At 53.5% G+C, this 24259-nt stretch overlaps 8 protein-coding genes across 9 annotated transcripts; 5 read left to right on the forward strand and 3 right to left on the reverse strand.

Moving 5' to 3' along the window:
* Nucleotides 1-112: 112 nt before the first annotated feature.
* Nucleotides 113-3171, forward strand: PV07_07854 (uncharacterized protein). Its single transcript, XM_016394968.1, has 2 exons — nucleotides 113-370; nucleotides 437-3171. Exons 1-2 carry the CDS (start codon nucleotides 352-354, stop codon nucleotides 2809-2811), a joined length of 2394 nt encoding a protein of 797 aa, XP_016248387.1. The 5' UTR covers nucleotides 113-351; the 3' UTR covers nucleotides 2812-3171.
* PV07_07855 (uncharacterized protein) lies at nucleotides 3091-4955 on the reverse strand. The gene has a single exon (XM_016394969.1). The coding sequence runs from the start codon at nucleotides 4863-4865 to the stop codon at nucleotides 3861-3863; it is 1005 nt and encodes a 334-aa protein (XP_016248388.1). The 5' UTR covers nucleotides 4866-4955; the 3' UTR covers nucleotides 3091-3860.
* A 146-nt stretch (nucleotides 4956-5101) lies between these two features.
* PV07_07856 (uncharacterized protein) lies at nucleotides 5102-8053 on the forward strand. The gene has a single exon (XM_016394970.1). The coding sequence runs from the start codon at nucleotides 5372-5374 to the stop codon at nucleotides 6794-6796; it is 1425 nt and encodes a 474-aa protein (XP_016248389.1). The 5' UTR covers nucleotides 5102-5371; the 3' UTR covers nucleotides 6797-8053.
* Nucleotides 8054-8106: 53 nt separating this feature from the next.
* PV07_07857 (uncharacterized protein) lies at nucleotides 8107-9698 on the forward strand. The gene is made up of 2 exons (XM_016394971.1): nucleotides 8107-8586; nucleotides 8637-9698. The coding sequence occupies exons 1-2, from the start codon at nucleotides 8307-8309 to the stop codon at nucleotides 9515-9517; spliced, it is 1161 nt and encodes a 386-aa protein (XP_016248390.1). The 5' UTR covers nucleotides 8107-8306; the 3' UTR covers nucleotides 9518-9698.
* Nucleotides 9699-9854: 156 nt separating this feature from the next.
* On the forward strand, nucleotides 9855-11675 carry PV07_07858 (uncharacterized protein). The gene has a single exon (XM_016394972.1). The coding sequence runs from the start codon at nucleotides 10048-10050 to the stop codon at nucleotides 11170-11172; it is 1125 nt and encodes a 374-aa protein (XP_016248391.1). The 5' UTR covers nucleotides 9855-10047; the 3' UTR covers nucleotides 11173-11675.
* Nucleotides 11590-14549, reverse strand: PV07_07859 (alpha,alpha-trehalose-phosphate synthase [UDP-forming]). Its single transcript, XM_016394973.1, has 4 exons — nucleotides 13397-14549; nucleotides 12591-13334; nucleotides 12193-12532; nucleotides 11590-12127 (listed from the first exon to the last, which is right to left on the reverse strand). Exons 1-4 carry the CDS (start codon nucleotides 13701-13703, stop codon nucleotides 11854-11856), a joined length of 1665 nt encoding a protein of 554 aa, XP_016248392.1. The 5' UTR covers nucleotides 13704-14549; the 3' UTR covers nucleotides 11590-11853.
* Nucleotides 14550-14875: 326 nt separating this feature from the next.
* PV07_07860 (uncharacterized protein) lies at nucleotides 14876-19270 on the reverse strand. The gene is made up of 3 exons (XM_016394974.1): nucleotides 18910-19270; nucleotides 15779-18799; nucleotides 14876-15717 (listed from the first exon to the last, which is right to left on the reverse strand). The coding sequence occupies exons 2-3, from the start codon at nucleotides 18012-18014 to the stop codon at nucleotides 15617-15619; spliced, it is 2337 nt and encodes a 778-aa protein (XP_016248393.1). The 5' UTR covers nucleotides 18015-18799; nucleotides 18910-19270; the 3' UTR covers nucleotides 14876-15616.
* Nucleotides 19271-19962: 692 nt separating this feature from the next.
* Nucleotides 19963-22776, forward strand: PV07_07861. Of its 2 annotated transcripts, XM_016394976.1 has the most exons (4): nucleotides 19963-21012; nucleotides 21064-21451; nucleotides 21505-22263; nucleotides 22312-22776. In XM_016394976.1, the coding sequence occupies exons 2-4, from the start codon at nucleotides 21114-21116 to the stop codon at nucleotides 22592-22594; spliced, it is 1380 nt and encodes a 459-aa protein (XP_016248395.1). In that variant the 5' UTR covers nucleotides 19963-21012; nucleotides 21064-21113; the 3' UTR covers nucleotides 22595-22776. The 2 variants fall into 2 exon arrangements, with proteins under 2 accessions (XP_016248395.1, XP_016248394.1); XM_016394975.1 differs by having other exon boundaries at nucleotides 19963-21451.
* The last annotated feature ends 1483 nt before the right edge of the window (nucleotides 22777-24259 follow it).

Consider the following 24259-nt stretch of genomic DNA (forward strand, 5'->3'; position numbering starts at 1 on the left):
ATCAGGCTGGGTTTCAGTAGTGCCTTGGTCGCCTGGTGCCGAAACCTTGCCTGTGCCTTGAAAAGGGGGGCTCGCAGTTGCCTAGGACTCTTGCGTCATGGGGGCACGCCTCGCTTTCACCTTACCCTAAAGTTTGCCTTTGCCTGCGAATTGTTTATCTTGCGTCTCTAACGTCTTGGAACAGCGGCGATGGACTGAATATTTCAACACAGGATTCTCTCGCTCTTTTGAAATCTATGGTAGCCTGATCTTACAACTACCCTTGACGTTCCTGCCACCGTTTCAAACCCAGTCGCGCAGGGGCCAAAGTCCATTCGGCTCGTTGCAGCTTAGCAGCCAGACCCCGCCATCATGTTTATGATCAAAAACGGTACGATACATCCTTGCCTGCTGTCCACTACCGGCGCTTTTGAAACTAACAAACACATTTTTGCAGTCAGCAAATATCTCTTTGGGGACAGCTCCAAGGAGGTTATTACGGAAATCCCCCAGGGCCAACTCTACCTCGTCCGTCCTCTTTCTCCAAAGGGCTACTCTGAACTCATCTACAAAGACGCTGTCGCCACAATTCGACGCACGGGGCAAGAATATCAATACCAACTTGTTATACAGCGTGCGTACGAGGAGGGTGAAGAAGAACTTGCTGAGGACGACGAGGACGCTGGCGCTGAGGGTCTGGACAAGGACGAGAAGACATTTCTCCTTGATCAGAGTCTTCATTTCAGATCAGAAAAGCGGTCAGGAGGCGAAACAGTTTTAGCCTGGCGTGACCTGAGCGGCGACCCTGGAGATGTTTATGAATTTGTTTGCGACCCTTCAATCCAAGAAGAAAAGATCCAGACTTTTCTTCTAGCCGCGATCGATTGTCAATTCGAGAGAAAATATCGGAGGTCCGCTCAGAAGGCTACAGAAACTGAACTCCAAGAATTCTACTTCGACTCGGACGACGCAATCCCCGCCGCGAGTTCGGTGTCTGCGCCTCTCGATCCAAAACCAACATCCAAAGAAACGGCTCAGAGAATGGCGAAGGATGTCAGAACGCCTACCAAATTAAACCAGGCCAAGGCGAGAGACAGTGGTCCTACGGAGGCACCCCCTGCCAAATCTGCGCCGCGCTCTGGAGAAGTCCTCACCAAACAAATCGGAGAGCTCCACCTCTTTGATTTCCCGTCCGGAACTTTCGTGCTTCAAGATCCGTCAGTAGTGGCTGTTGTGACAGATCTTGGAGGCTGGCAATACTGGCTTCAAATAACTAGTTCCACCGGCAAGGAATGGCTAGGCCAAGCTATAGTGCCGGATATCAATCCAGTCTTCAACTTCGACTATCTGTCTGCAATTTTCAATCACTACACCGATGATGGCTCCGCCTATTCTTGGCTGCTACGGTTCAAGGATCAGGCAGTCTTGGAGAACTTTCAAGAAGGCGTCATGCAGGCTTTGTGGGAGCAATTGAACGAGACGAAGTGGTCCAAAGTAAAAGACCAGGAGCGTGAATACGTACTGGAAGCCTTCAATGATTTGACGATGAAGGATGTAAATGAGGGGGAAGAGGAAGCCGAGGAAGAAGAAGACGAAGAAGACGAAGAAGGAGACGGTGCACGAAGTGAGCACTATGATGAGGACGAATCGGAGGATGATGTTGAGCTGGACAACAAAGACGGGAACATCAACTCTCAACTCGCCGTTGGAACTAAAAACGATCGGTCCTTCGTCATCCGCGGCTCTAAGATTGGTGTCTTCAAGCATCTGCCCAACAAACATCTCGAATTCACCACAAACATATCCAAGGTCGAGACTCCTAAGGGCAAACTCTTCTCCCCCACCAAAGTCATGCTGCACCAAGAGGACCAGAACATGGTGTTGCAAGACCCCAATAACCCCAATTCACTCTATCGCATGGACCTCGAGTATGGTAAGGTTGTCGATGAGTGGAAGGTCCACGACGACATTGCTGTAAGCGGGTTTGCTCCAGAAACGAAATTCTCTCAACGGACGTCAGCACAATCATTCATCGGTCACAGCAAGAACGCCCTCTTCCGCATCGATCCTCGTGTTTCGGGCAACAAGTTGGTCGAAGCACAACTCAAACAATACCTTTCCAAAAATGACTTCTCCGCAGCTGCCACGACTGAGAAGGGGTACATCGCACTGGCATCCAACAAAGGCGATGTCAGACTCTACGACCGTCTCGGAATCAATGCCAAAACACAAATTCCAGCTCTGGGCGAGGCAATCGTCGGTCTCGACGTCAGCGCTGACGGTCGCTGGATCCTCGGGACCTGCAAGACCTACCTCATTTTGATTGACAACCTGCAGAAGGACGGTAAAAACGAAGGCAAACTAGGTTTTGAGAAACCTTTTGCAAAGGACTCAAAACCTCAGCCCCGCCGCCTCTGCTTGAATCCTAATCATGCAGCACAATTCCAACACGAAACAGGTCAACCGATCTCATTTACGCGCGCCCACTTCAACACTGGACTCGACAGCCAGGAAACCAGCATCATCACTTCCACTGGTCCCTTCCTGGTCACCTGGACTCTTAAGAAGGTCCTCGAGGGCAAGAGAGACCCTTACCAGATCAAGCGCTACGCAGCGGAAGTCATGGCGGATAATTTCGAGTTTGGTAGCGACAAGAATGTCATCTTGGCACTGCCTAACGAAGTCGATATGGTGAGTCGCAAGAGCTTCAAGCGACCTACCAGGGAGAGTATTATGGGTCCGGCAGCGAGGGTTTCCGGGGTAGGGATGACACCGAGGAGAAGTGGAAGACAGAGTCATTTGAGAGACGAGATTGTGAACAGTCCTTACTAGGGTGCCGGGGACCAAGGACGGTGTAGCGGAGAGATTGACGATGGATGTGGCGTGCAGTGTGCGAGCTAATTTTGGGTGCAATTTTCAAATGGTACCGAGTTGGACGGGTCGGGCTGGTGGACTCATTTCTATGGAAGACTCATTTTCTCCTTTGTCGCCCTTTTCCAGGCCTTGAATGACGATCTCTGTCGATTGATACCCCCTCGAAGCACAAGGCGCGGAATTCAGATACTGGGTAGATGACAACGACCTATTTTAATGAGCTTTGGATAGTTTCCTGTTCTATAGGAGTTCAGCTCTACCTCGTCTGCCGATTTAGAGACAAATATGTATGTACGTATCTACACGTGTATGTTTCTGTCTCCCCGTCTTGATATTTTCTCAAAGGCTCTCTTCCCATACGTGGTGTAAGTTATATGGGGGGATAGTAGGAGTGATACATAGATATATAGATACGTCTTCGTATCTGTCTTCGGCAATAAGACATATTTGCGGGTCCTGCGCATTGCATATGCTGCCATTCCTTGTTCTCCACTCTGTCTGCAGCACTCAGTACTGACTGCTTGGTACCGAGCTTCCGGCCTGCCGCTACGCTTCGGCGCATTCCCTCTCACTTCGGATGTAGAAATTGAGGATTAAGGGGGAACCGATTTCAGTTCTCTTCAGCGGCAGCAAGGACACAACAGTCCATGAGGTTCTTTTGAACCACTCCGAGGTGAGGGATGACGAAGGAGGTCGCAACAACCCTCTTCACTGGTTGACACATTGTCGAGGACGTTTGCCTGGCCTGTCCCCATGGGCCTTCTCTGTGTTCATGCCCGTCTTTCATGGACGACCTGCTTCGCTATCCGTGAATGGCCAGTCTTCCATCCTTCTTTGGGTGCGAACTAGGTCGGCCTTGTTATCCAGTATAACGCTGACAGTCGACAGACCGTGTCGGGCCGAGGCTGAATACACTCCCTGCCTTGAAGATTTTGTATGGAGTAGCAGACACTCCGAGAGGTGATGACGGCGTCTGACAGACTGCCGACCACAGTCGAATGGTTTGTTCACCCCGAGTCTCCTTGCTCACTTGCGCTTGTTTCCTCCTTGGTGTTCTCCATGACCTTTGCACATTTGGCCCGCAGCTCCTCGACACCACCGACATCGTTCCACTTGTCTAGCACTTCTGTAACAGAGAGATACTCTCGCTCGGCCTCTTCCCGTTGCCCTCGATCGATGATTTGTTGTAGCCGCACGGGTGCATCCAAAGCCCACCTGACGATCTCTTTTTGTGTCCTCTTCCGCCTCGCCTCCGTTGACTGCGTAGCCCTTTTGCCGTCCGCTGTACCTGGACTGAACTCTTTGACCACTTTTAACAACCCATCCAACTTCTCTCCCAACAACGCTACTCCGTCAAGGCCGGGACTTTGCTCGCCCTTCTGTCTGGCCAACACACGCCCCCGAATATCCTGCTCCTTTTCCTTGTGCATCCCCTTCTGCATCTCCGCGATCGTCCCCACCGCTTTGATTAGCTTACTATAATTGTCGTAGACCAATGCCTTTCTCTCGCCATCGAGTGTTCTAATTTCGCTGACCAAAGCGCTCTCAGTTTTCAGAATGTCACGCAGACTGGCAGTTTTCAACAGTTCGGAGACAAAGGTTTCGGCGTCGAAACTCGGATCGTCCAAGTGTGCTGTGAGGGATGAGGTTGTGGACTCTGGAATGGCCGTGGAAGTGGTGGCTATCGTGGAGTCGGAGGCCGTAGAGGTTATGCTCGCTGTGCGGCTTATATCTCGGGGCTCGTGGATTGCGGCAGAAGCGCCTTTGGATTTGAGATTGTAGTAGTCCCGAAGGGCTGCACGATTGCGCCTTTGCGTTGTCGAAGCGGGGGTTGCCAGAGTGGCATTCTGTTGTAAAGAGGGAGAAGAAGAGGACGCATTGTTCCTGGGCAGATCGAAGGAAGGACGGACTGACGATGAAGGCGTCCCGCCTGGGCTGGGAATTGAGGGAGAGGTTATTCTCGGGACGGGGTTTGCTGGAGAGTCGCTGCGGGCAGGCGCGATGGTAGCCATAACGCTACACAGGTTGCGAACCAAGATAATGCGCTCTGCTACATGTTGTGGCGCCCGTCAAGTGAGTAGTCGGCATTGGTAGAGTGGCACAGTGGATGCCCACAGCGGTGGATTCAATGTGCACCGGCTAACCTACCTTGCAGCAAAACTGGGTTGGACGAGATAGCGAGGCTTCAGCGCCCCTTGCCGTGGCAGCCTTGTCGAACTATCCATGTCAATGTCTTCCAGTCTTGCTCCCTAGCGTGAAGAGGCACGGTGGAATGACATCCACATAAGTGTACCCTATACACGAGAGGGTTCTCTCGCTCATCCTTCAACTCTGATCACAACTGCGGTCGACGTTGCTTGACCTCGACTACCAGGAAAGTCTGCCGACGCTTTGATCCGCGCTTTGAGTTTTCCAATTGACTGCCGAGGCACCTGACGATGAGCCTTATCTGTCCGTCTAGACCTGGGCTAGCAAGAGAGTACGCCACCACGGCATCTTCGACTGCGGCCGCGCAGAGATGAAACACAAGCACGAACAGCAACGGGCCTGTGACCGCTGTCACGCAACCAAGGAATGTTGTCGCCGTTTAAATGGTTCGCAGGTCTGTGAGAGATGCCGGCGACTAGGGCGCCTCTGTGAAACCCGTCGGCAGTTGAATCGACCTGGCCGCAAACCTCGAGCGCAGAAGGCCCTTTTAGCAACAACAGCAGATTGGACTCGAGACCCGATATGTTTCAGTCCTCAGTCTTCTGCTTCTATTGCCCCGGAAGCTGAGATAGGAACTCAATGTCAGCTCGTTGCTGTGCCACGAGATCTATCGCCCTTCGGCGGCCTGACACCGCCCGAACAACAATCCCTGGTCGTTATATTGGACAAGGACAGGTTCTTTGAGCGTTTTGTCCTGGGCCCGACCTTTCAAGATGATCATTTTCGCGCTATTATCACGCGGCTCTATACCGCCATGCCGTTGCTCAAAGACGCTTTTCTGGCGTGCGCTGGCATCTTCGCGGACAGCCCGGTTCCGGGCACACCACGCCTCAACGAGGCCTACTACTATCAGCAAGCCACTTCAGGCCTCGGTACTTTTCGTTCCTTTCAGATCACCAGCGCAGGAGATACCTCTCTCTATTTGAGCCTTGCCCTGGCAGTTTTGACCTTCAACATCCACGTGGTCGGAGGCAGCGCCTTCCGGCTCTGCAGATACACGCTCCCTGCGCTGCAATCTTTGAATGACTGCCGCGCAGAGATTGACCATGATGACTTCGCGTTCCTGATTTGCATTCTGCATACGGAACTTGAGGGATGTTTGTTTCGCAACGAGGTGCCCAGCTTTCGATTTCAGATCCGGCCTGAAGGCTTCATGAACCGGTACCTAGGGTTGTCAGCACCTCTGCTCTCCTACGGCTACGACCTCTGTGTGCTATCCACCAAGCTCCACCAAGCGGACGAAAATGGCCGTCAGAGTTTGTTGGTGCAACTGCAGTCTCTTGAAGCTGAGATCTCTGCATGGAGACCTACTTACCCGGCGGACTTTTTGAGCCGATATTCCCAAGCGGAGGTGGCGCATATGCTTTCGCAGGTGCAAATCTTCCGTCAGAGTCTCTTGTTAATCGCTCATCGACTCCGGCATCCCTTTGGAACTTGTGTGGATCGCTCCGAAGTGCTCTCCGACATGATTCTCGAGCAGTTTGACTCGATCTCCAGTCTGGTTAACAGGACTGTCGTGTCAATGGATTTCGCCCTTCTAGTTGCAGCGTTCGAAGTTCGCGACCCAGCAAAACGCAAAGATGTTCTGGACAAGGTCTCCCTTTTCCAAGATCTCCCGGTGACGTACCAGACCCGGTTGAAGTCCATTCTGTGCACTTTCTGGGAGACAGCGGATGAGAAATCCGGGCTGCTTTGGTTTGATCTGGATCGCTATCTGGCACCGTATCTGGATTAAACAGGCACCTAAGACTACTTGAGTTCCACATCACTCTCTGCAAGACAAGTTAATCTGTCATGAGCCGGCTACGTCGACTACTGGTTATCTTTTGGGGTGCCTTTGACTCCATTTTGGCATCGATACAGCTTGGGCACCAGCCGCAGGCAAAGACAAGAGTTCTCCTACGCTCTATTGGGTCTTACAGGAGGCGGAGCTCCTTACTCCGCTATACCCCCGTTCAGGGACTCTGTAAGAGAAGCAACAGCCCAAGGCCTCTTCAGATGCATTGTGCGGAGAAGACAAGGCAGGAAGATCTGCCCGCGGACCAGCCCTTAGGTCCCGCCACCGACGAGAAAGGGCCTCCTCTAATTGATTTGATTTGGTCCTTCCGGCGTAGCCAGCTCAAAATAGCTGGCGAAAAGCGAACTCAAAGACATGAACGAGAGCGGAGACTACCTGGAGATGCTCAGAATGGATGGCAGAGCCGGTCGCACCTTCAGAGACAAGTGCATCTGCCAGAATACGCCCACTTGGATGCTCAACTCTCGGTAAAACCATCGAGCTAGTAGATCACAAGCGAAGCGACTACCCCATGCAGACTTGTACTTGACGAAACTTCAACACAGCTTCATACGACGGGACGTCGGCACAGAGACAGCAGTATCGAGTTCTTTCCGGCAGCTTGATAATCATCTTGGATGGTTATAAAGGAGCGGCGGTAACAGTGGCAGTGCCGGCATTCATCATGATGCCACAATCTGCAAAGATCTAAGCCAGGGGAGGTTGAGGCAGTCTTACTTCCTGTTCTCGAGCAGTATTTGGGGAAATCGCCTTCGGCATTGGCTTTTGAAGTCTCTTTCGAGTATGAAGGCAAATGATGTTACCGCAGTCGACGCCTGCTTGCTGGTAAGGATGCCCCGCAGAAATTTCCATTGTGAGAGGCAGCAAGGGACTTCTAAGCAGAAGAGATGCGTTGAAATGTACCGGTCGCTGAAAGGGTGGGCAGGATGGACAAGTCCGCCGTTAGATATGTAGCCCAGGTAGCACAGCGAGAAGAGCTAGCGAGGTGGACGGTCCCACTGCTTGGAAAGGTTGGTGCTTTCCTGGAAGTACGTTCATCAATAACCCAACCTCAGGCATGGGTGTTGCTGTCCAAGGCAGAAGGAGGACCAACTCGGAGGCGGGATATTTACAAGGCTCATCAGGCGAGCGTAGGATCCAAATTACAATCGTTCTGATGCACTGTCTGAGTTGTCTGATGAGGTTGTTCCAAGGAACCAGTTCATCTTTTGAAAAAGTCAGATGCCGTTGTTGCCATGCCCTACAGACGAGGCTGTACACGTGACCTGGAAGAAAGTGGTTGACGCGCCTGTCGATTGCCTGCGACCGCCGCTCAACTCGCTCTACCCTCTCCGCCATTTGCGACACACAGTGCGTCCACCACCCTCGTCTTTTCTCATTTCTACACATTCCCGAAGACGAACTCAACTCAAGGAATCCCTTTCTTTCACTCCACCCCAGTATCGCCATGTCAAAACAAAACGATCCAGAGGCGATTTCCAATTTCCTCGCGGAGCAACGAGATGAAGCACCCACCGAACTACAACACCTTTTCCTCACTTTCGAAGATCTCTGGGAACGAAAGCTATGGCATCAACTGACGGACACGCTTCTGGACTACTTCTCGAATCCAGAGAGCACTTCTCAGAGATTACCCATCTACAATACTTTCATCATCAGTTTTGCGGACAAGATCAACCAGCTCAAACTCGTCAAACTGGCACTGAGCGCCTCGGCGCAGATCAAGGGTAATTTGGAGAAATCTGATGCTGGGTATCAGAAGCTAAACGGTTGACAGACGACACTGAGCGAAGCGAGTTCCTCAAGACCCTCGCCGATCGAGTTGCCAAACCAGACTCTGAAGAAGCGCACGTCTATACCATCACCGAGCTGGCTAGCGTCTACCTGAGACTAGGAGAGGCGGCAAAAGCAAAGGAGCAACTAGAAAAGGCGCAAAAGACTTTGGATCAGTTCGACTTTGTGGAAAATGTGGTGCACGCAGCTTTCTACCGAGTCAATGCAGACTATTTCCAGGCCGCGAACGACTACACATCCTACTACAGAAACTCATTATTGTACCTTGCGTGCATAGACGAGTCCGAGTTGAACACCGAGCAACGGCAGCACAGAGCTTACAATCTGGCCATCGCGGCTCTGGTGTCAGACCAGATCTACAACTTTGGGGAGTTATTACTGCATCCCATCCTCGACGTCCTGAAACCCCCGCACCCTCAGTCATGGTTGCGAGACCTACTCTTCGCCTTCAACCGAGGAGACCTGGCTACATTCGATCGGATGTCCAACAACCTCGGCAAGGACCCCATCCTCGAGTCTCATCGGTTGTTCCTCTGGCAGAAGATCAACTTGGCGGCGCTGACGGAACTGGTGTTCAAGCGACCGCCGCACGACCGTGCAATGACGTTCAAGACGATCAGTCAAGAGACCAATGTCAAGCCCGATGAAATTGAGCACTTGATCATGAAGGCGCTCAGCCTGGGGCTTTTGCGAGGAAAGATCGACCAGGTCGCCCAGATTGCGAGGATCAACTGGGTCCAGCCTAAAGTGCTGGAACGAAATCAAATCGAGGGCATGAGGCAGCGGCTGAAGGAGTGGGACAGCAACGTCAATGACTTGGGTCACTGGATAGAAGGCGTGGGCAAGGACGTGTGGGCGGCATAGGCCATGCATCATCAAGCACAAATGTATGACCACGGCCCCGGGAATGGCGTGGCGTTTCATGGCAATAAAGCAGCGGTAGACGGCCGACGGGAACGGCTCCGCTGAGAGCTAAAAGCAATCACTCACTGTAGGATTAGCCCTCGAAAATCAAGATCAGTAATTGTGACTTGTCGTCTAAGAAGTCCTTTCTTGGCAAAAAGAAAGATGAGGCGAGGCTGTGGTTTGGCTGCGCTGCAGGCTACGAGGCTGAGGCTCGGGCCCGGCTCCAAGGCGCAGCTCCACCGACTCACTGACCGCACTCCCCCGAATCCAATGCACCCTAAAATTTTTGGACGAAGGCATCGAGGAGCTCCTCTCCATACTTTGTGCAATCATTTCCATCCCACCAAGCTCTGCTCGTCCATTCCGTGAATAGTCCCATCAGAGTCTGATTTCCGTCTCTTCTCTATTCCCCCCCTCCTCCTCATTTATGCTCACGGGTGCCCGGTGAAGCGCCAGTGGTCCCGGGCCTTTGACAACCGCAGTCAATCATGAACTACTCGTCCTCCGCAACGGCGCTCGCGCGACGTGCCCGCGCCTGTGCCTGTCGCGCCAGGGCCCTAGCGCCGCAGTCGACGACAGTACCGACAGCTCTCGCATCTTCGTCGGCACTGGCTGCTCGTCGAGGAGCCACTCGCAGCTTTTCACGGTGCCGCAGGATCCCCGTGCCGCAGCAGCACCAACAGCACCACCACCAACAACAACAACAACAACAACGAGCGTTCTCATCAGCATGTCTGCTGCACCAAGCACAACCCGTCACTGATCTTCCGCCCGCATCCTCAGAAGGACTCGACGCTTCGATACTGGGCAAAGCCAGCGACGACGGAGCAAACGTCTCGCCGAGCATACTCTCACGCGCAACGACGGATTCCGACCTGAAAAGATCGTCTACATCCCTACCTCCGAGCTCATCACAAGCACAGGCACCGCCCTCATCCCCGGAGGAGAAAACCACCCCGTCCTCGTCCTGGGACCCGTCGCTGATCTACCCTTCACGCTCCTCCTCCTCCTCCTCCTCCTCCTCCTCGTCGCCGCCGTCGGGGCACCACGAGGTCCCCGATCCCGACGACGCGGCCTTCCTCTCCACGTCGCCTACGCTGGTGGGGACGGTGTCGCGGGTGGGGACGATGCAGAAGACGGTGCGGGTGACGCGGCCGATCCAGGTGTGGCACGCGCAGTTCCAGAAGCACTACACGCGGCCGACGCACAGCCTGGTGCACGACCCGCACAACCTCCTGCTGGAGGGCGACGTGGTGCGCTTCGGCGCGTTCCCGCCCTCGATGCGGCGCGAGCGCGACCGCCGCGGCCAGGTGGTGGTCAAGCGGCACCGGCCGCGCGACCGCAACGGCATGGTCAAGGAGCAAGGGGTGCGCTACATCGTGCGCGAGGTCATCAGCCCCTTTGGCGTGCCCGTCGAGCAGAGACGGCCGCGCACCGTGGGCGGCGACAAGGGCCGCTGGCTCGGCACCGAGGGCGAGGTGAAGAAGCTGGCTCTGCGGCAGAAGGGGAGGAGGGATGGCAAGGGTGGCAGTGCCGGCAGCCGCAGCCGCAGCCGCAGCAGCAAGAAAACCCAGGCGCCGAAAGCGAACCAAGGCGCTACCGTTGAGGCGTAAACGTTTTTGTCCTAAGGCCTGCGCCCGCAAGGAAGGAGGAGAGGAGGTTCGTGCAGCGCAGAAGAAGCCAGAGAGCGAGTGAGAAAAGGTCAAGGCCTATTCAGTTAGGCGGACTCGGGGAGGTACAAGGCCCTACGGCCAACCTCCCCCCTGTACTTTACCCCTGCTGTGTGGTTCGATGGGCGAGCAGCGGTCCAGAACTGACATGCGAGAATACCAACCCTTTGATAAAAGAGGACACCAAAGACGAACTTAGTCACACAGCAAGGCTAGCTGATCAGTCATAGCTCCCTCCTGCCATCAGGGATCGAGAATAGCCTGTATAGAGACCTGCATCTAGAGAGCGTAAAGACCAAGGTGGAGAAGCATAAGAGAGGACCCCCTGAGGCTCGCTCAACGGAGTCTACTTACAGCCCATCAAGAAGCATGTCGATTCAATTGTCGAGCTCATAGTGGACTCAGTCTAGTTATGGCATTCGCAAGACACAGATTCCCGCAGTCAATGATTTCCTATCTATTGTCCCTGAGCGCCTTGCCCTGCCTGTCTTTGTTGCTTTGGCTCCTGTCTAAAGTAATGCCGCATGACTGTAATTAATGCAACAAGAAAGCCCACGGTAAGGACTCTGCCACATGACCTCGTATCGTTTCGTTGCCAACATTGGCAGTGCCCATCACTTAACCTCATATCGTCACCGATTTTTCTTTCGAAACTCCATCCGCAGCCGTGGCACCGACATTTCTCGATGCTTGCTCGCCATCGATTTCGACGTCTGTGTGCGTAGTGGGCCGAGGCGGCTGAGAGGTTTGCTTCATTTCCGAATCCCCATCTCTATTTTCAGAAGGTGGCTGCTGAGACGGCGATTTGATCAGGGACGCTCGACGCAACTTCAACTTCTTCTCGCCTTGGGCCGATATTCTGGTCAATTCGGCGACGAAAGATTGTCCCCAGAAAGCACTTGAAACGCCCGTTAGACAAACGGTCAAACGATGAATGGGTAGAAATGGTGCGGAATGACTAACCTGGTGTATTTGAAGACGTATTTATGCAGCTTGGCATAATTAATGGCCCGGTGTTCGGGGCTCATCGTCACAGCCTCTTGAATAGCACCTGCCAATTCCTCGGTGTTCCAAGGGTTGACCAAGATACTCCCATTCAAGCTCTGTGCTGCCCCGGCAAATTCGGAAAGAATGAGAACACCTTTTCGCTGTTCCTGAGAGGCTATGTACTCAAAGGACACCAGGTTCATACCGTCCCGTGTCGAGGAGACGAGGCACACATCAGAGACGGCGTACAGCGCAATGAGCTCATCAAAGTTGACCGATTTGTGCATAAAGTGGATGGGCATGAATTCGACAGTGCCTGGACTTGTTAGCCAACCAGCCACTAGATGGAACTGAGAAGACTCGTCAAAACTCACCGAATTTTCCATTGATGCGCCCCACCAACTCGTTGACAACAGCTCGAAGATTCTGATACTCCTCAACATCTTGTCGACTGGGCACGGCGACCTGGACTAAAACGACCTTGCCAATCCATTCGGGGTGATCTGTAAGGAAAACTTCGAGAGCATGCAGTTTCTGGGGAACACCTTTGATGTAGTCGAGTCGATCTACACCCACAATCAACTTAACACCCTTGAATTTTTCCTCTAACACCGCGATGCGTTTTTGGACCTTGTCTTTCTTCAGGCCCTCGGTGAATTTTTCTGGATCGATGCCGATAGGGAAAGCACCAACGGTGACAATCTTGCCTTCAAATTCGACCCCGTTGGGCGTAGTGGTGAGGTTCAAAATCCGCGAACAGCTGCTGAGGAAGTGTCGAGCGTAATCGTAGGTGTGAAAGCCAATCAGATCACAGTGCAGAACTCCCAACAGGATTTCATTTCGAACGGGCAGAATCCTGTAGATCTCGCTCGACGGGAAGGGAGTGTGTAAGAAGAAGCCGATCTTGACATTGGACTTTGTAGAGCCAATCTCATCGCGAAGCATTTGCGGTAGCAGCATCAGATGGTAATCGTGGACCCAGACCAGGTCACCATCCTCGACTTCTCTGGCTATGGCTCGGGCGAAGAGGCGGTTGACTTCGGTGTAAGCATTCCAAGCCGACTCGTCGAAGGTGATTTCACCCGGGTGGTAGTGGAAGAGCGGCCACATGATGGAATCTAGAGCTCGTCAGCTTGATCTACAAATAGTAATGGGGGGGTGTCTGTGTGTGGAGCCGTACTTGAAAACCCATTGTAGTGTCTGTCGGCCAATTCGTCGTCGACGAAGACGGGGATAGCATTGAATTCATCCTTCAGCCGCTTGACCACATCGCCGGCTTCGTCGTCAGGGACTTCCAGCCCAGGCCAGCCATACCACTGAAAGGTGGTGGTCTTTGCCAAGCCACTGAGCCCAGTGACAAGGCCTCCCGAAGACATGGAGAAGTCATATTTTCCTTCAGGAGAGCGCTTGATGGTGATTGGAAGACGGTTCGAGACCAGGAGAAGTCGTGATTCCACCTTGGGAGGGTTGTCGGTGGCTGATGGCATGTTTGCAATGGGACTAAATCAGGTTACGCTTGGAGTCTCGAGACAGTATCCCTGTTCAGAGCTGACTCAGACCGAGTTCAGAGGATGGTCAGACGGCGAGGTGTAGTGGAAAGGAAAAGATACCGAGTCGAAGGAAGACGATGTTGGTGGTAAACGGGTGAGGGTGGGGTTTTGGGGGGTGAAAGCGGCGAAACAGCCTCTGCAGCCTTGCTGTGCGGAGTGTGGTTTGTGAAGACGGTAGGGGGTGGAAAAGAAGGTGAAGTGAATATGAAGACAGGGACGTGAGGTTGATAAGTCGATGGAATCCCAAGCGTATGGTGTTTGGAGGTGATGGTGAATTCCTGCCCAATGCTTTGCGGGAAGCCAGTCAAAATGCAATCGAGATGCAGGTGCAAACGGATGAATTGAGGAAGGCGTGATTCGGTATCAACTAGTAATGTTGGCGTTCGTCAGCCTCTCTTCAAGTTCCACGAGAATGAGGGCTCGGTGGCGCGCTGCGAAGATCTCCCGCGGCGTCTTGACTTGATTCGCTGAGTTGGACGAGTCTCAGATGCCTTTGGCCAGAGGATGCAAGGTCGTGGAGGGGGGCAACGAAGGTTGATGGTCGAAGTTGGTGTCAAGGATTGGTGCAAAGTGACACGAGGGTGACAGCAGCAGCAGCAGGCATGTGAGAGGACACGGCCGGGGTTAATTGAGGCTCACTAGGCGCATCCTCGGGGGGCAAAATTGGATGGTTGGTGAAGTGAAGGTGCGGGTGAGGGTAACAGTGACGGTGACGAAGATAATTCTGGCGCTTTCCTTGTTCCCAGTTTCCAAGGCTGGTGGCTGTGGGCTCGATAGAATTTCTTGGAGCCGTTAACAAAAGTATTGTTTTAGCTGTCGATACGGACCTCGTTACCCACCAAAGAGTGGTAGTAGTGAGCTGCCTGGGTACGTCAGGGCAGTTTCGGAGCAAGGTTCCGGGGCTCGACGGGGCTGTGGAAGCCACCAGGAAGCCACCACCTCGAGCCCCCAAGTGCCAACCGCCACTACTGAATCAGGAATGCCGTCCCAGACTCCCAGGCTCCCAGACTCCCAGCTCGTGCCAGTGATTCGGAGCCTCCCGTCCCCAAGGCCTCGTTCTCCATTGGAGCCGGGATCGTCCATCCCATTCCCGGGCTCGCCTAACACAACGTCCTGGTAGATACGATAAGAAAAGGGAAACAACGCGTTGATCTCAAAAACTGGTGCTCAAGTACCAAATGAACTTTTGCTGCTCGAGTGGTCCGCTCGTCTCGATTTACGAGTGGATGATAGTGATAGTGATTCGCTTCTCAATGCTGGCACGCTCTTCATACATCTCAAACCTCTTCCCCGGGTCCTGTGAAGGCAGCACTCCCTCCCTCAACAAAACATGACCATGCCAGTAGTAATTGCCCGACAGTTAGCCGTGAGGATCCTCCTCTTTCTTCTCTCCCTTTTTTTTCTTTGCGGTCTATGTAACTGGTTGAACGGTGCATTCCCACCCAATGACCTCGCCAACTATGACAATTGGTTGAGATGGTGCAGGATCTGCTTGGAAACGCTCATTGCATGCACGGCGCCGTCCTTGTTCATGCTTCCAAAAAGAAACCCCACTGCCTTTCCCCGTGGCCGTCGTTCCTCGTCCCATTCCTCCTTCCATAGACCGATCCTTCGACACAAAAATATATATACGTAAAAAAATCGAGACCCAAAAAAAAAATTTCGAGGCCAGATTCATGCCAGTGAGTGCGTTCGTCGTCGTCGTCATAACGCCGTGGTCGTTCATCAGTCGTCCATCCGATACACGTGAAAACAAAAATCAAGAAGCAACGTATCGTGAGAGACGTCAAATATCTCGTGAGATCTGCAACGACAGGACTTTCTCATCGTAAGCCGTAAATGCATCATATCTAGTTCGCTCGAATCACAAGTTTGGCAAGGAATTTGTTCGACAACGAATCGAAGTCCTTGCGGTCGAACCGTGCGTTAGGTCGACCTCGTAAATAGTTTTCTGCTCGCCGAGTTAGTTCTTCGCACTAACCAAAAGCCGAGGTCCAGGGGCAGCTCCTTACCGTATCTCGTAACATGTTCTCGCACCTCACTCATCGTGTTGCATACATCCATGTTGGATGCCAGGAGCGCGTGGTGCTTCGAAGTGTCCCATTCAAGGAATGACGGGAGCTTTTGAGAGATGGCCTGGAAAAGGCCAACCACAACGCCAACGGGGGTAGTTTCCATGTCGTTGCAGAACTTCTCCACAGCCGCGGAATCGGGAACACGGTAGTGGCAGTCAAACTGCATGCACTCCCAGACAGCCAACAGGACCGATGCCAGGATGAAGATAGTGGGCCAGTTCTTGAGCTTGTCTCCACTGTACACGCTCGAATACAGGCTGGACAATTCTTCAAGAACGTCCTTGTGCAACTCACGCCACATATCAGCCATGGCACACTTGATCTGGAAGTTGATCATGACCGGAGCCATCGTCTTGCCGAAGAATTTGGATGTCTGCTCTTCGATCTTGCCGACGAATGACTCTTCGCTTGGCACTCCTTCCACCATGGTGATGTGTAGCGTCAAATTGTAGGCAAGCATCAACTTCAACGCCTTCTTGATGATCTTGGATCCGGTCTTGAAGTAGAACCGGTACGCCGTCTTGAGCATCTGTGAGAGGAAGGGTGTGCCCTCAAAGTAGTCATCCACAAATTTCTCAAACGTGCCGGTGCCGTCAATGTGTCGGTCGAGGTAGTCACTCAGCATCGTGGTCGAGATGCCTTCCATGCCAGCCGAGAGCTTGGCCGTCGACACTTCATAGCCATCGGGTGCGAATGAATTGGCCTCAATCCAGTCCATCTTCAGACATGTCTCATCCCTGACGTACACTTCTCGGGCGGTGACAGGGAGCATGTGGCCGTACCCATGGGTGATGAACAGTGTCTTTTCGGTATCGGAGAAACCCTTGATATTGCCCACAGAGAAGCCGAGCGAAATGTGTCTCTCATAGTCGAACTTCCAATCCTTCAAAAAGTACCCAATCTCTTTGATGTCGATGCGAGTGCAGGGGACTTGCCACAGGCGAGCGTGCGACGGTTGACATCCAGCACAAGGCTCTCCTTTGTCGCATGTCTTCTTCAAGAATTTGCATCGCAGGCAGGCTCTCAGCTTCCGAATCTCACTGGCTTGTTTCCGCTGCTCAGGTCGGAGCGGTCCTTTTCTTCGGCCAACCCGCTTCTCTCCTTCCACCCTGCCCCCGGGTGATGACTTTTTCATGACCTTGTCGGTCGATTTGGCAGCTATGGGACTCTTTCGGGAAGGCTTGCGGCCAGGGGACCCGGCTGAGCCTTGGGAGCCGGGCGATCGTATCGACGGTGCGGATGACTTGGCCGAGGGGATGGGGATCGGTCGCACGAGGGCGGAGGGATTGACACTCATGGACGGAGCCGAGCCGTGGTCTATTGATAGGCGGTGAGTATGTCCTGGATATTCAAAGTCGCTGTCCGACAAATTGGTCGGCGAGTACACTGCCTGAGAAGTACCCATGTCGAGATTAGACATGAAAGCACCATGACTGTGTTGTTCGAGGTCCGAATATGAGGATTCCGACAAGGTCCTATTGTGCACGGTTTGGTTGGGGTCAACGAAGATTTGTCGCTCATAAGATTCAAACGACGTTCGTGGCTCGACCATCGTCCACCCGTGTTCGTCACAAGAGCTGGGCTGCGAGAGAACTTCGAGGTGGGAGCCCGTGGGAGAGCTGGTCATCTGCTGATATGGTGAAACAGCCAGCCCGACATCCGTCGTCGTATAGTTGATCAATTCGCTCTGGAGATCTGCCCAGTTCTGGGGCATGCCTTCAATCCCGGACTCGAGGTGAAGGTAAGCGGCTTCGAGCGGTAAGCCAGGTGCCAACGGTGCCTGCGAGACCGGCATCATGGTCATCTGGGAATGGTGTAAAGACATGCCGTGAAACTGGGCATCGTAATGCAAATCGTACGGCGGTTGAGGATTGGCATAGTCGATGCTGGGCTGCTGCGGCTGCGGTTGTTGATGATGGTGGTGCTGCTGATGTTGTTGTTGTTGTTGTTGTTGGAACCTCCAAGTATCCATCATGGGATGTTCTGCCATTGTGGTCTGGCGCAGGCCATGGCTGTTGGTCTGGATTGGAGAAATGTTCCTCCTTGGATCTGACCGAGTAGCAGCCACTGGGTCGATTGGTATAGGCCAGGCATGATTCCGGAAGAAAGAGGCGCTTCTTGAATCGAGATCATAGGCAAGGTCTTCACTGGTCAGGGCGACGTTGCCCGCCATGTTTGATAAGATATGTCAGACAGTCAGCCTCGTGGGATGGGATATGCGGGATCTGGAGGACAAGGCGTCTCGAGCACAGGCTGGTCGATTGTTTCTCTCTCTCTTACGGGCCTCGTGAAGCAAGAGCAGAGTGAGCTGTCGAGAGGAAAAGGCAAAGAGGGAGGAAAGTGAGGACAAGAGTACAGGAAGTGACCGCTCAAAACGAGCTCGACTTGAGAGGCGGGCGTCAGGTGCGAGGGCGAGAGCGGGTGAGAAGAGGCGGTGAGCAGTGCATGCAGGGTTTTGCGGATCGTCGAATTGGGCGGGGAGCACACGAGGAAAGTGGGAGGGGAGTGGCAGCGGGCGATGTGGGTGGTGGATTTTGCGTCTGTGCGATGCCAGTGGTTCGTGGGCTCGCGGTGTGGTGCTGGGACAGGAGTGGTCAGTGGTCAGTGGTCAGAACCCAAAGGGGAGCCAAAGGTCCCAAAGGTCGCCTGCAGGATGAGGCCCCAAAAGCGACCAAGCGATAAGTGTCGTTCGACTGGATAAGAATGGGCCCGACTCGCCGACGCGTCTTGACTGGTTGATCCGGCCGAGGGAAGCTGGCGTCGTGGAATCACAGCCCCATTTGTGTCGACTTGAACGAGGCCTAACGGAGTTCGGTGAAGGTGGTCGGGGGCGGCGCTGGGTTCGTCCCTTGTGCCAACCAAGTTGGGGGTGTTGATATTCGAGCAGAGGAGGCAGGCCGTGATCGGGAATGCTGTCTGCCTGTCTGTCATTCAGTCCGTGATTCTGTGAGGGAGACACTGGGCAGTTAGCTGAATGAAGCCATAGTGAAAGGTGAGATAGAGATAGACTGCCGGGTGCTGTGAGAGAGGGGGCGACCCAAAGGAACGCCGTACTCCGTTCTCCGTACCTTTTGTTGAGGAGCCCACTGAGCCCCAAGCCCTAGAAAATTGATGCTTAGGCGGTTTGGTCAGGCGGGTTCCCAGCGGCCGTGGTCTTCCCTTGGCGGTCACTGATTTGTACAAGTCTCTGGAGCTGGGATACCGAGTAGTACTGGGTGCGGGCACTGGGCAGCAGTAGCCCGAAGTCCCGTCTTTTTCCGGGGGTCAAACAAGTGGCGTCGGTGGATTTGCCTAAGGCACTGTACCTATGGACGGAGTACAGAGGACGGAAGGAGGTACCTATTGAGTCTCCAGTGCTGAACAGAACGCAGAAAATATAGCACTGAGGAGAGAAAAGGTCAGAGGTGAGAGACAGGAAAAGCACGCAGTATTTACTCCTGAGAGGAGCCTGGGGGCATTACAGCATCGTTATCAATCACCATTATGCTGGGAACTTTGGTGGCTGCGCCCTGTTTGCCATCCTCTGCACCCTCTCCCAGGTCTTCAACCACTGCCACGGCACAGCAACACGGGAATGAAGCTTGAACGCGACAACCCAAATGGGATTCTTGAACATCCAGCGCTCCCCTCCCCCTGCCCTGCTCCGCTTCAGCCTTCACCTTCTGTCTCCCTAACCCCTACGTGGTGCATTTGCCGTTCATTGGGACAGCCAGCACCAATATTCGCGAGCATCCCTCGCCTTGTATCTGTGGTGGCGCTGATCTGCTCTGCGGGATCCAGGGTTAAAGCGCCTGGAACGCTCGCTGCTGGGCCTCCTGCGGTGACTGCTGCAAAGGGCAAACCGGTCTTACCGCAACAATACGAGGACTCCTTGTCGACCATAGACATGGCGCAATGCGGCAAACAAGCTCACCACTAATGCAAGTAATCGCCCAACGGTGCTGACCCCTAGTCCTACAATGGCAAGTCTTTTCCTTTCATCGTCTCTGCCGTGCAAACTCTTCGGCTGTGTGAGAGCGAGATCTGTGCTGCGCCTCTCTGTCCAAGGGCAGGTTGTAGTCGTTGCTTGGTATTATTATTATTATTCATCCCTACCATGTGTTATTTCATCAGGCAGGCTCGCCGCCGGCTCTGGCAGCTTGTGCAGTTCACGTATACCCCCTGGTACACGGAGATTTGAGACGACGGCATATATTAAGGATCGCAAGCTGAACATCATGCACGAGGTAATCTACCCTTTCGAAGAGCGGTGTGGACTTTGAGACGGCCTGCGCCTGGCCACCGGGCTATTGCTGCTCCCAGACGGCAACGAGAGTTCCAGTTGGCGATTCAAGACACCAGGAGTCTCCCGCAAATATGTCAGTTTCGTTCGAGGACAAAGTTGGTGACAGACCGACGTTTCAGATGATGAGACATGGAGGATCTCGCTGCCTCAATCCAGTCCGGCTTCATGATTGTGACGGTGTACCCACGCAACGGCTTTGCGGGAACATTGTCCGACCATATCTACCAGCCTGAGCCAGTCACCGACCGAGTCCCCAGCACCCCATGCACTGCTGGACTAATTGAGGTCAATGTCCTTGAATTTCGCGGACCGACCGAGTCGATATACCCCTGCTGCATGGGTTCGTACGAGCAGCATCCAGGAGCGAAGGGAGCTTAATGTAGAATATTATGCGCCGCTATGAGCCCTGAATTAGTCGACGTCCCTCGCTGTGTAAATATAGGGGAGAGGCAAGCTGGGTATATACGGAGCATGTGGTGGAGGAGGGTTGAACAGCGGGCAGAACCCCCCCCCTTCCCCCCCAAGTACCTAGAGCCCGTTGTCGCTTACAACTGGTGGTCACTTGGCCGCCGGGTGCCGTGACCCTTTGTTGACAATTACCCCGCAATGAAGCAGGTATACCACAATCATTCTCATGTCCATCTCAATCTCCAAGTGAGACGAGACGAGATGAAATGAGACTTGGAAAACAATCAAATCCCTTCCCTCGAAATATTACCTTCGCCGATCGGTCTTTGCCAACCGCAGTTCTACAACGAAAACCGTCAGTCGGGGCCCTGTCGTGGCTGACGTGACATGCTCCGCATTGCAGCCAACTCACAGGGAATTTGAGAACAATATCAACATGCAGATATCTACGTCGTCGTAACGCCATGTCCCTGGTCTGGTATGTGCACTGAGACAAAGACCTTTGACTTCTGGCCTCATCCAAGATTAGTCCTTCTACTTCCGCGATTTTGAGTCTTCCTCACACACTGCGAGCCCACCATGGACAGCGCCGACTATCAGATACCTCCATACTTCCGCCAGGCACCACTGCTACTCGATTCATTGGGGACGGAAACATCTGTCGTTCAAGATGAAACCGTCAGCGAGTGCTTGCCTCTCCTCAATGCCATCAACGACCCCAGCCGAAGTCCATTTGATTTCAATGAATTTGGATTGCCTTGCTTGGAAAGAGAGGCGCACATTGGATTCCTGCATCAGAGCCTAGACGAATTCCCTGCTCCTTATGTCGGTATCGACGCAAGTCGTCCTTGGATGGTATACTGGGCATTACTAGGACTCTACATGCTTGGTGAAGATGTCTCCGTATTCCGCTCAAGGTAATACTTGTTCTGCACTTGTGCTCTCCGCGGCGGACTGACCGTGCAAACAGGGTCGTTAAAACCTTTTATTCCATGCAAAACCCCAATGGTGGCATTGGTGGTGGCTTCGGACAAGATGCTCACCAAGCTGGAACCTACGCAGCGCTGCTATCACTTGCACTTGTCGGGGGCGAAGAGGCCTACTCACTCGTCGATCGTGAAAAGATGTGGCACTGGCTGGGGCGCCTCAAGCAGGCGGATGGGGGTTTTCAGATATGTGAAGGCGGCGAGGAAGACACTCGAGGAGCCCTATGTGCCCTGGTCGCTATCTCACTCCTCAACCTTCCACTCTTACTTCCACCGGATTCTCCAGCTCGCGACGCAGGTTTGGAGACTTTTAAGGATGGCCTCGGGGAGTATCTCTCGCGTTGCCAGACATATGAGGGCGGAATTGCAGCTTCACCAGGAGGCGAAGCGCACGGGTCTTACGCATTTTGTGCGCTCGCATGCCTGTGCTTATATGGTCCTCCGCACGAAACGATTGGCAAGTTCCTAGACGTCGATGCGCTGATATGGTGGCTGTCTTCCCGGCAATACGCGCCAGAAGGTGGGTTTGCCGGCCGCACAAATAAACTGGTGGACGGTTGCTATAGCCACTGGCTGGGGGGCTGTTGGCCTCTGGTACAAGCGGCGGTGAACGGTCCTGGAGACTCGGCTGGAGACAAGACAAGGGATGTGAGCGAGAATTTATACAGCAGCGAAGGTCTAGCAAGGTATATTCTATGCTGTTGTCAGGCAAACGGTGGCGGACTCAGGGACAAACCATCAAAGTTGGTCACCTCCGAAGTTCTTCTCACGTATACTAACGGACTTTACAGGATGCCCGACTCGTACCACACTTGTTACAATCTCTCTGGACTCAGCATAGTGGAACACTCACACTCCTATGGAACCTCGGACGGCGACGATCCATTTGGCTCAGCCTTTACCTGGCAATCCTCCGAGGCGCAAATCCCCAGTGAGTGGGATGCTAATAAGGTCTTTGACGCGGGTGCGGGTGTCAAGGAGCTTCACCCAGTCTTTGTCATTCCCCATGGAGCAGTGAAGGCCATGCGGGACTGGTCTTTGGCCAGGCCTCTTGACGTGCAAGGCGCAGAATAACACAATCGGACAATGCCGAAGTCAATGCATAGGTATCAAGGGCAACCTTGAACGGCAGACATTCTCCATGCATTGCTGCCTGTCATGCCGGTGCCCGACACACTTGAAGTTGGTATTAAACTCTATGCCACATGTGGCGAACACGCGGCCAGATCGCGGAGACAGTCAACTCTTTCTCGAAACTCGGACCATTCTTGAATTTCTCCCCTCTCCTTCCTCTTCCTATCTCTACTGTCTGGCAATCCTTCTCGAACCATTGGCCAACGAAAGGTGTAGCATTCCCACCGCAGCCCCCAAGCATGTTGGCGACTACTTGACCCTGAAACTCATTCTTGCTGCTGGAAACTTAGCATTGCTACTGCCACCCAAACGCAGGCCCGCTCTGGACAACCTTTAGTGGGGGAACTGCTCCTGTTCATGCAATGATCAGCTAAGGTTGGTCAGATGCATACGCAGTTGCAGGACCTGCCTTGCTTGCAGACGTGAGCGAACCTTCTCTTGACCTGTTGGAGACTCTGTGGCTGCCTACTCAGGACCATCTGCGACCAGCGCCCGCTGCATCCATGTCTGTCTGGCTGCCTGTCAACAACATCCAAGAATCCGTTGAGTTTTCTTAATTTATCGCTCGCCCCAGCCAGGAAATGAGAGGCTGGCACATTTGCTCGATTTCCAGGTCGTCCGCATAGACGGCGATGAGACATGACATCGAAGTCTGATGCGAGTTTGCCCGACAGCAACCCTGCCCCAAGTACCTGGAAACCTGCATTTGATATGACAACGCATCCATGCATCGGAGCTCTACGAGTCGAGTGCGGTCTGTGATCCACTGCAGCACACGCTTTCGTCGACCTGCCTAACCTTGTTCGCTATCAAGTTGAACCAGAACGCAACATTGGGAAGACCGTAAGAGCGAGATGGTGGGCGAGGTGGATTGTTTTTGAACATGTTGGCCTAATAATGATATGATGCACGTCAAAGTTTCGACTCGTTAGCACTGAGGTATATTTCCCCTACGAGTCTGTCTCTTCCTCTTCTCTCGGCGCCTAACCTGCCTATCAAGGAGATATATCTACTCCCCTTCTTGGAGAGTTTCATGGATGAATTTCTTGTGGCTTTTAGTACGGCGGCCAGACGACCCAGCCGAGATTTAAGGCCCTGCATCGTCAGAACACCATTCCCCACCTGCCAGCTGTCTCTGCATAACGGCTGATTGCGTCAATGGAAGATCTTTGGTCGAGGCCCAGAAGAAAAGATCTCCTCCCCGGATCCAGGTCGGCTCCCAACAGATGTCGCTCTGCAAGCCTCACCGGTCACGCATATAAGCGGAGAAGCAAGTCAGAGCCGAACGGCGACGACAAGCCACGAGTAGCTCTGGCACATGGGCCACTTTCTCATTCGACGGAGTGCGCGGGGAATCGTCAAGGAAGCTGGTCGCCAATCAGGCCCGGTATCTGGATCTGCAGCAGCCCCCGACAAAGAGGAATCATGCTAAGAATGGGCCCGACATCAAGGTTCCGTTAACTGGCTGCAGAGCATGCCAACACATCAACACATTACGATGGCAGAAGAGCATGAAAAATGCTATCCTCCCGAGATGGACCAATACCCAGCCGCTCACTCAAGACCGTTTGGCCACTGTGGAATCTTTCTGCAGGCCCCACGCAA

Source organism: Cladophialophora immunda, assembly GCF_000835495.1.
Source record: "Cladophialophora immunda strain CBS 83496 unplaced genomic scaffold supercont1.4, whole genome shotgun sequence".
Taxonomy (NCBI): domain Eukaryota; kingdom Fungi; phylum Ascomycota; class Eurotiomycetes; order Chaetothyriales; family Herpotrichiellaceae; genus Cladophialophora; species Cladophialophora immunda.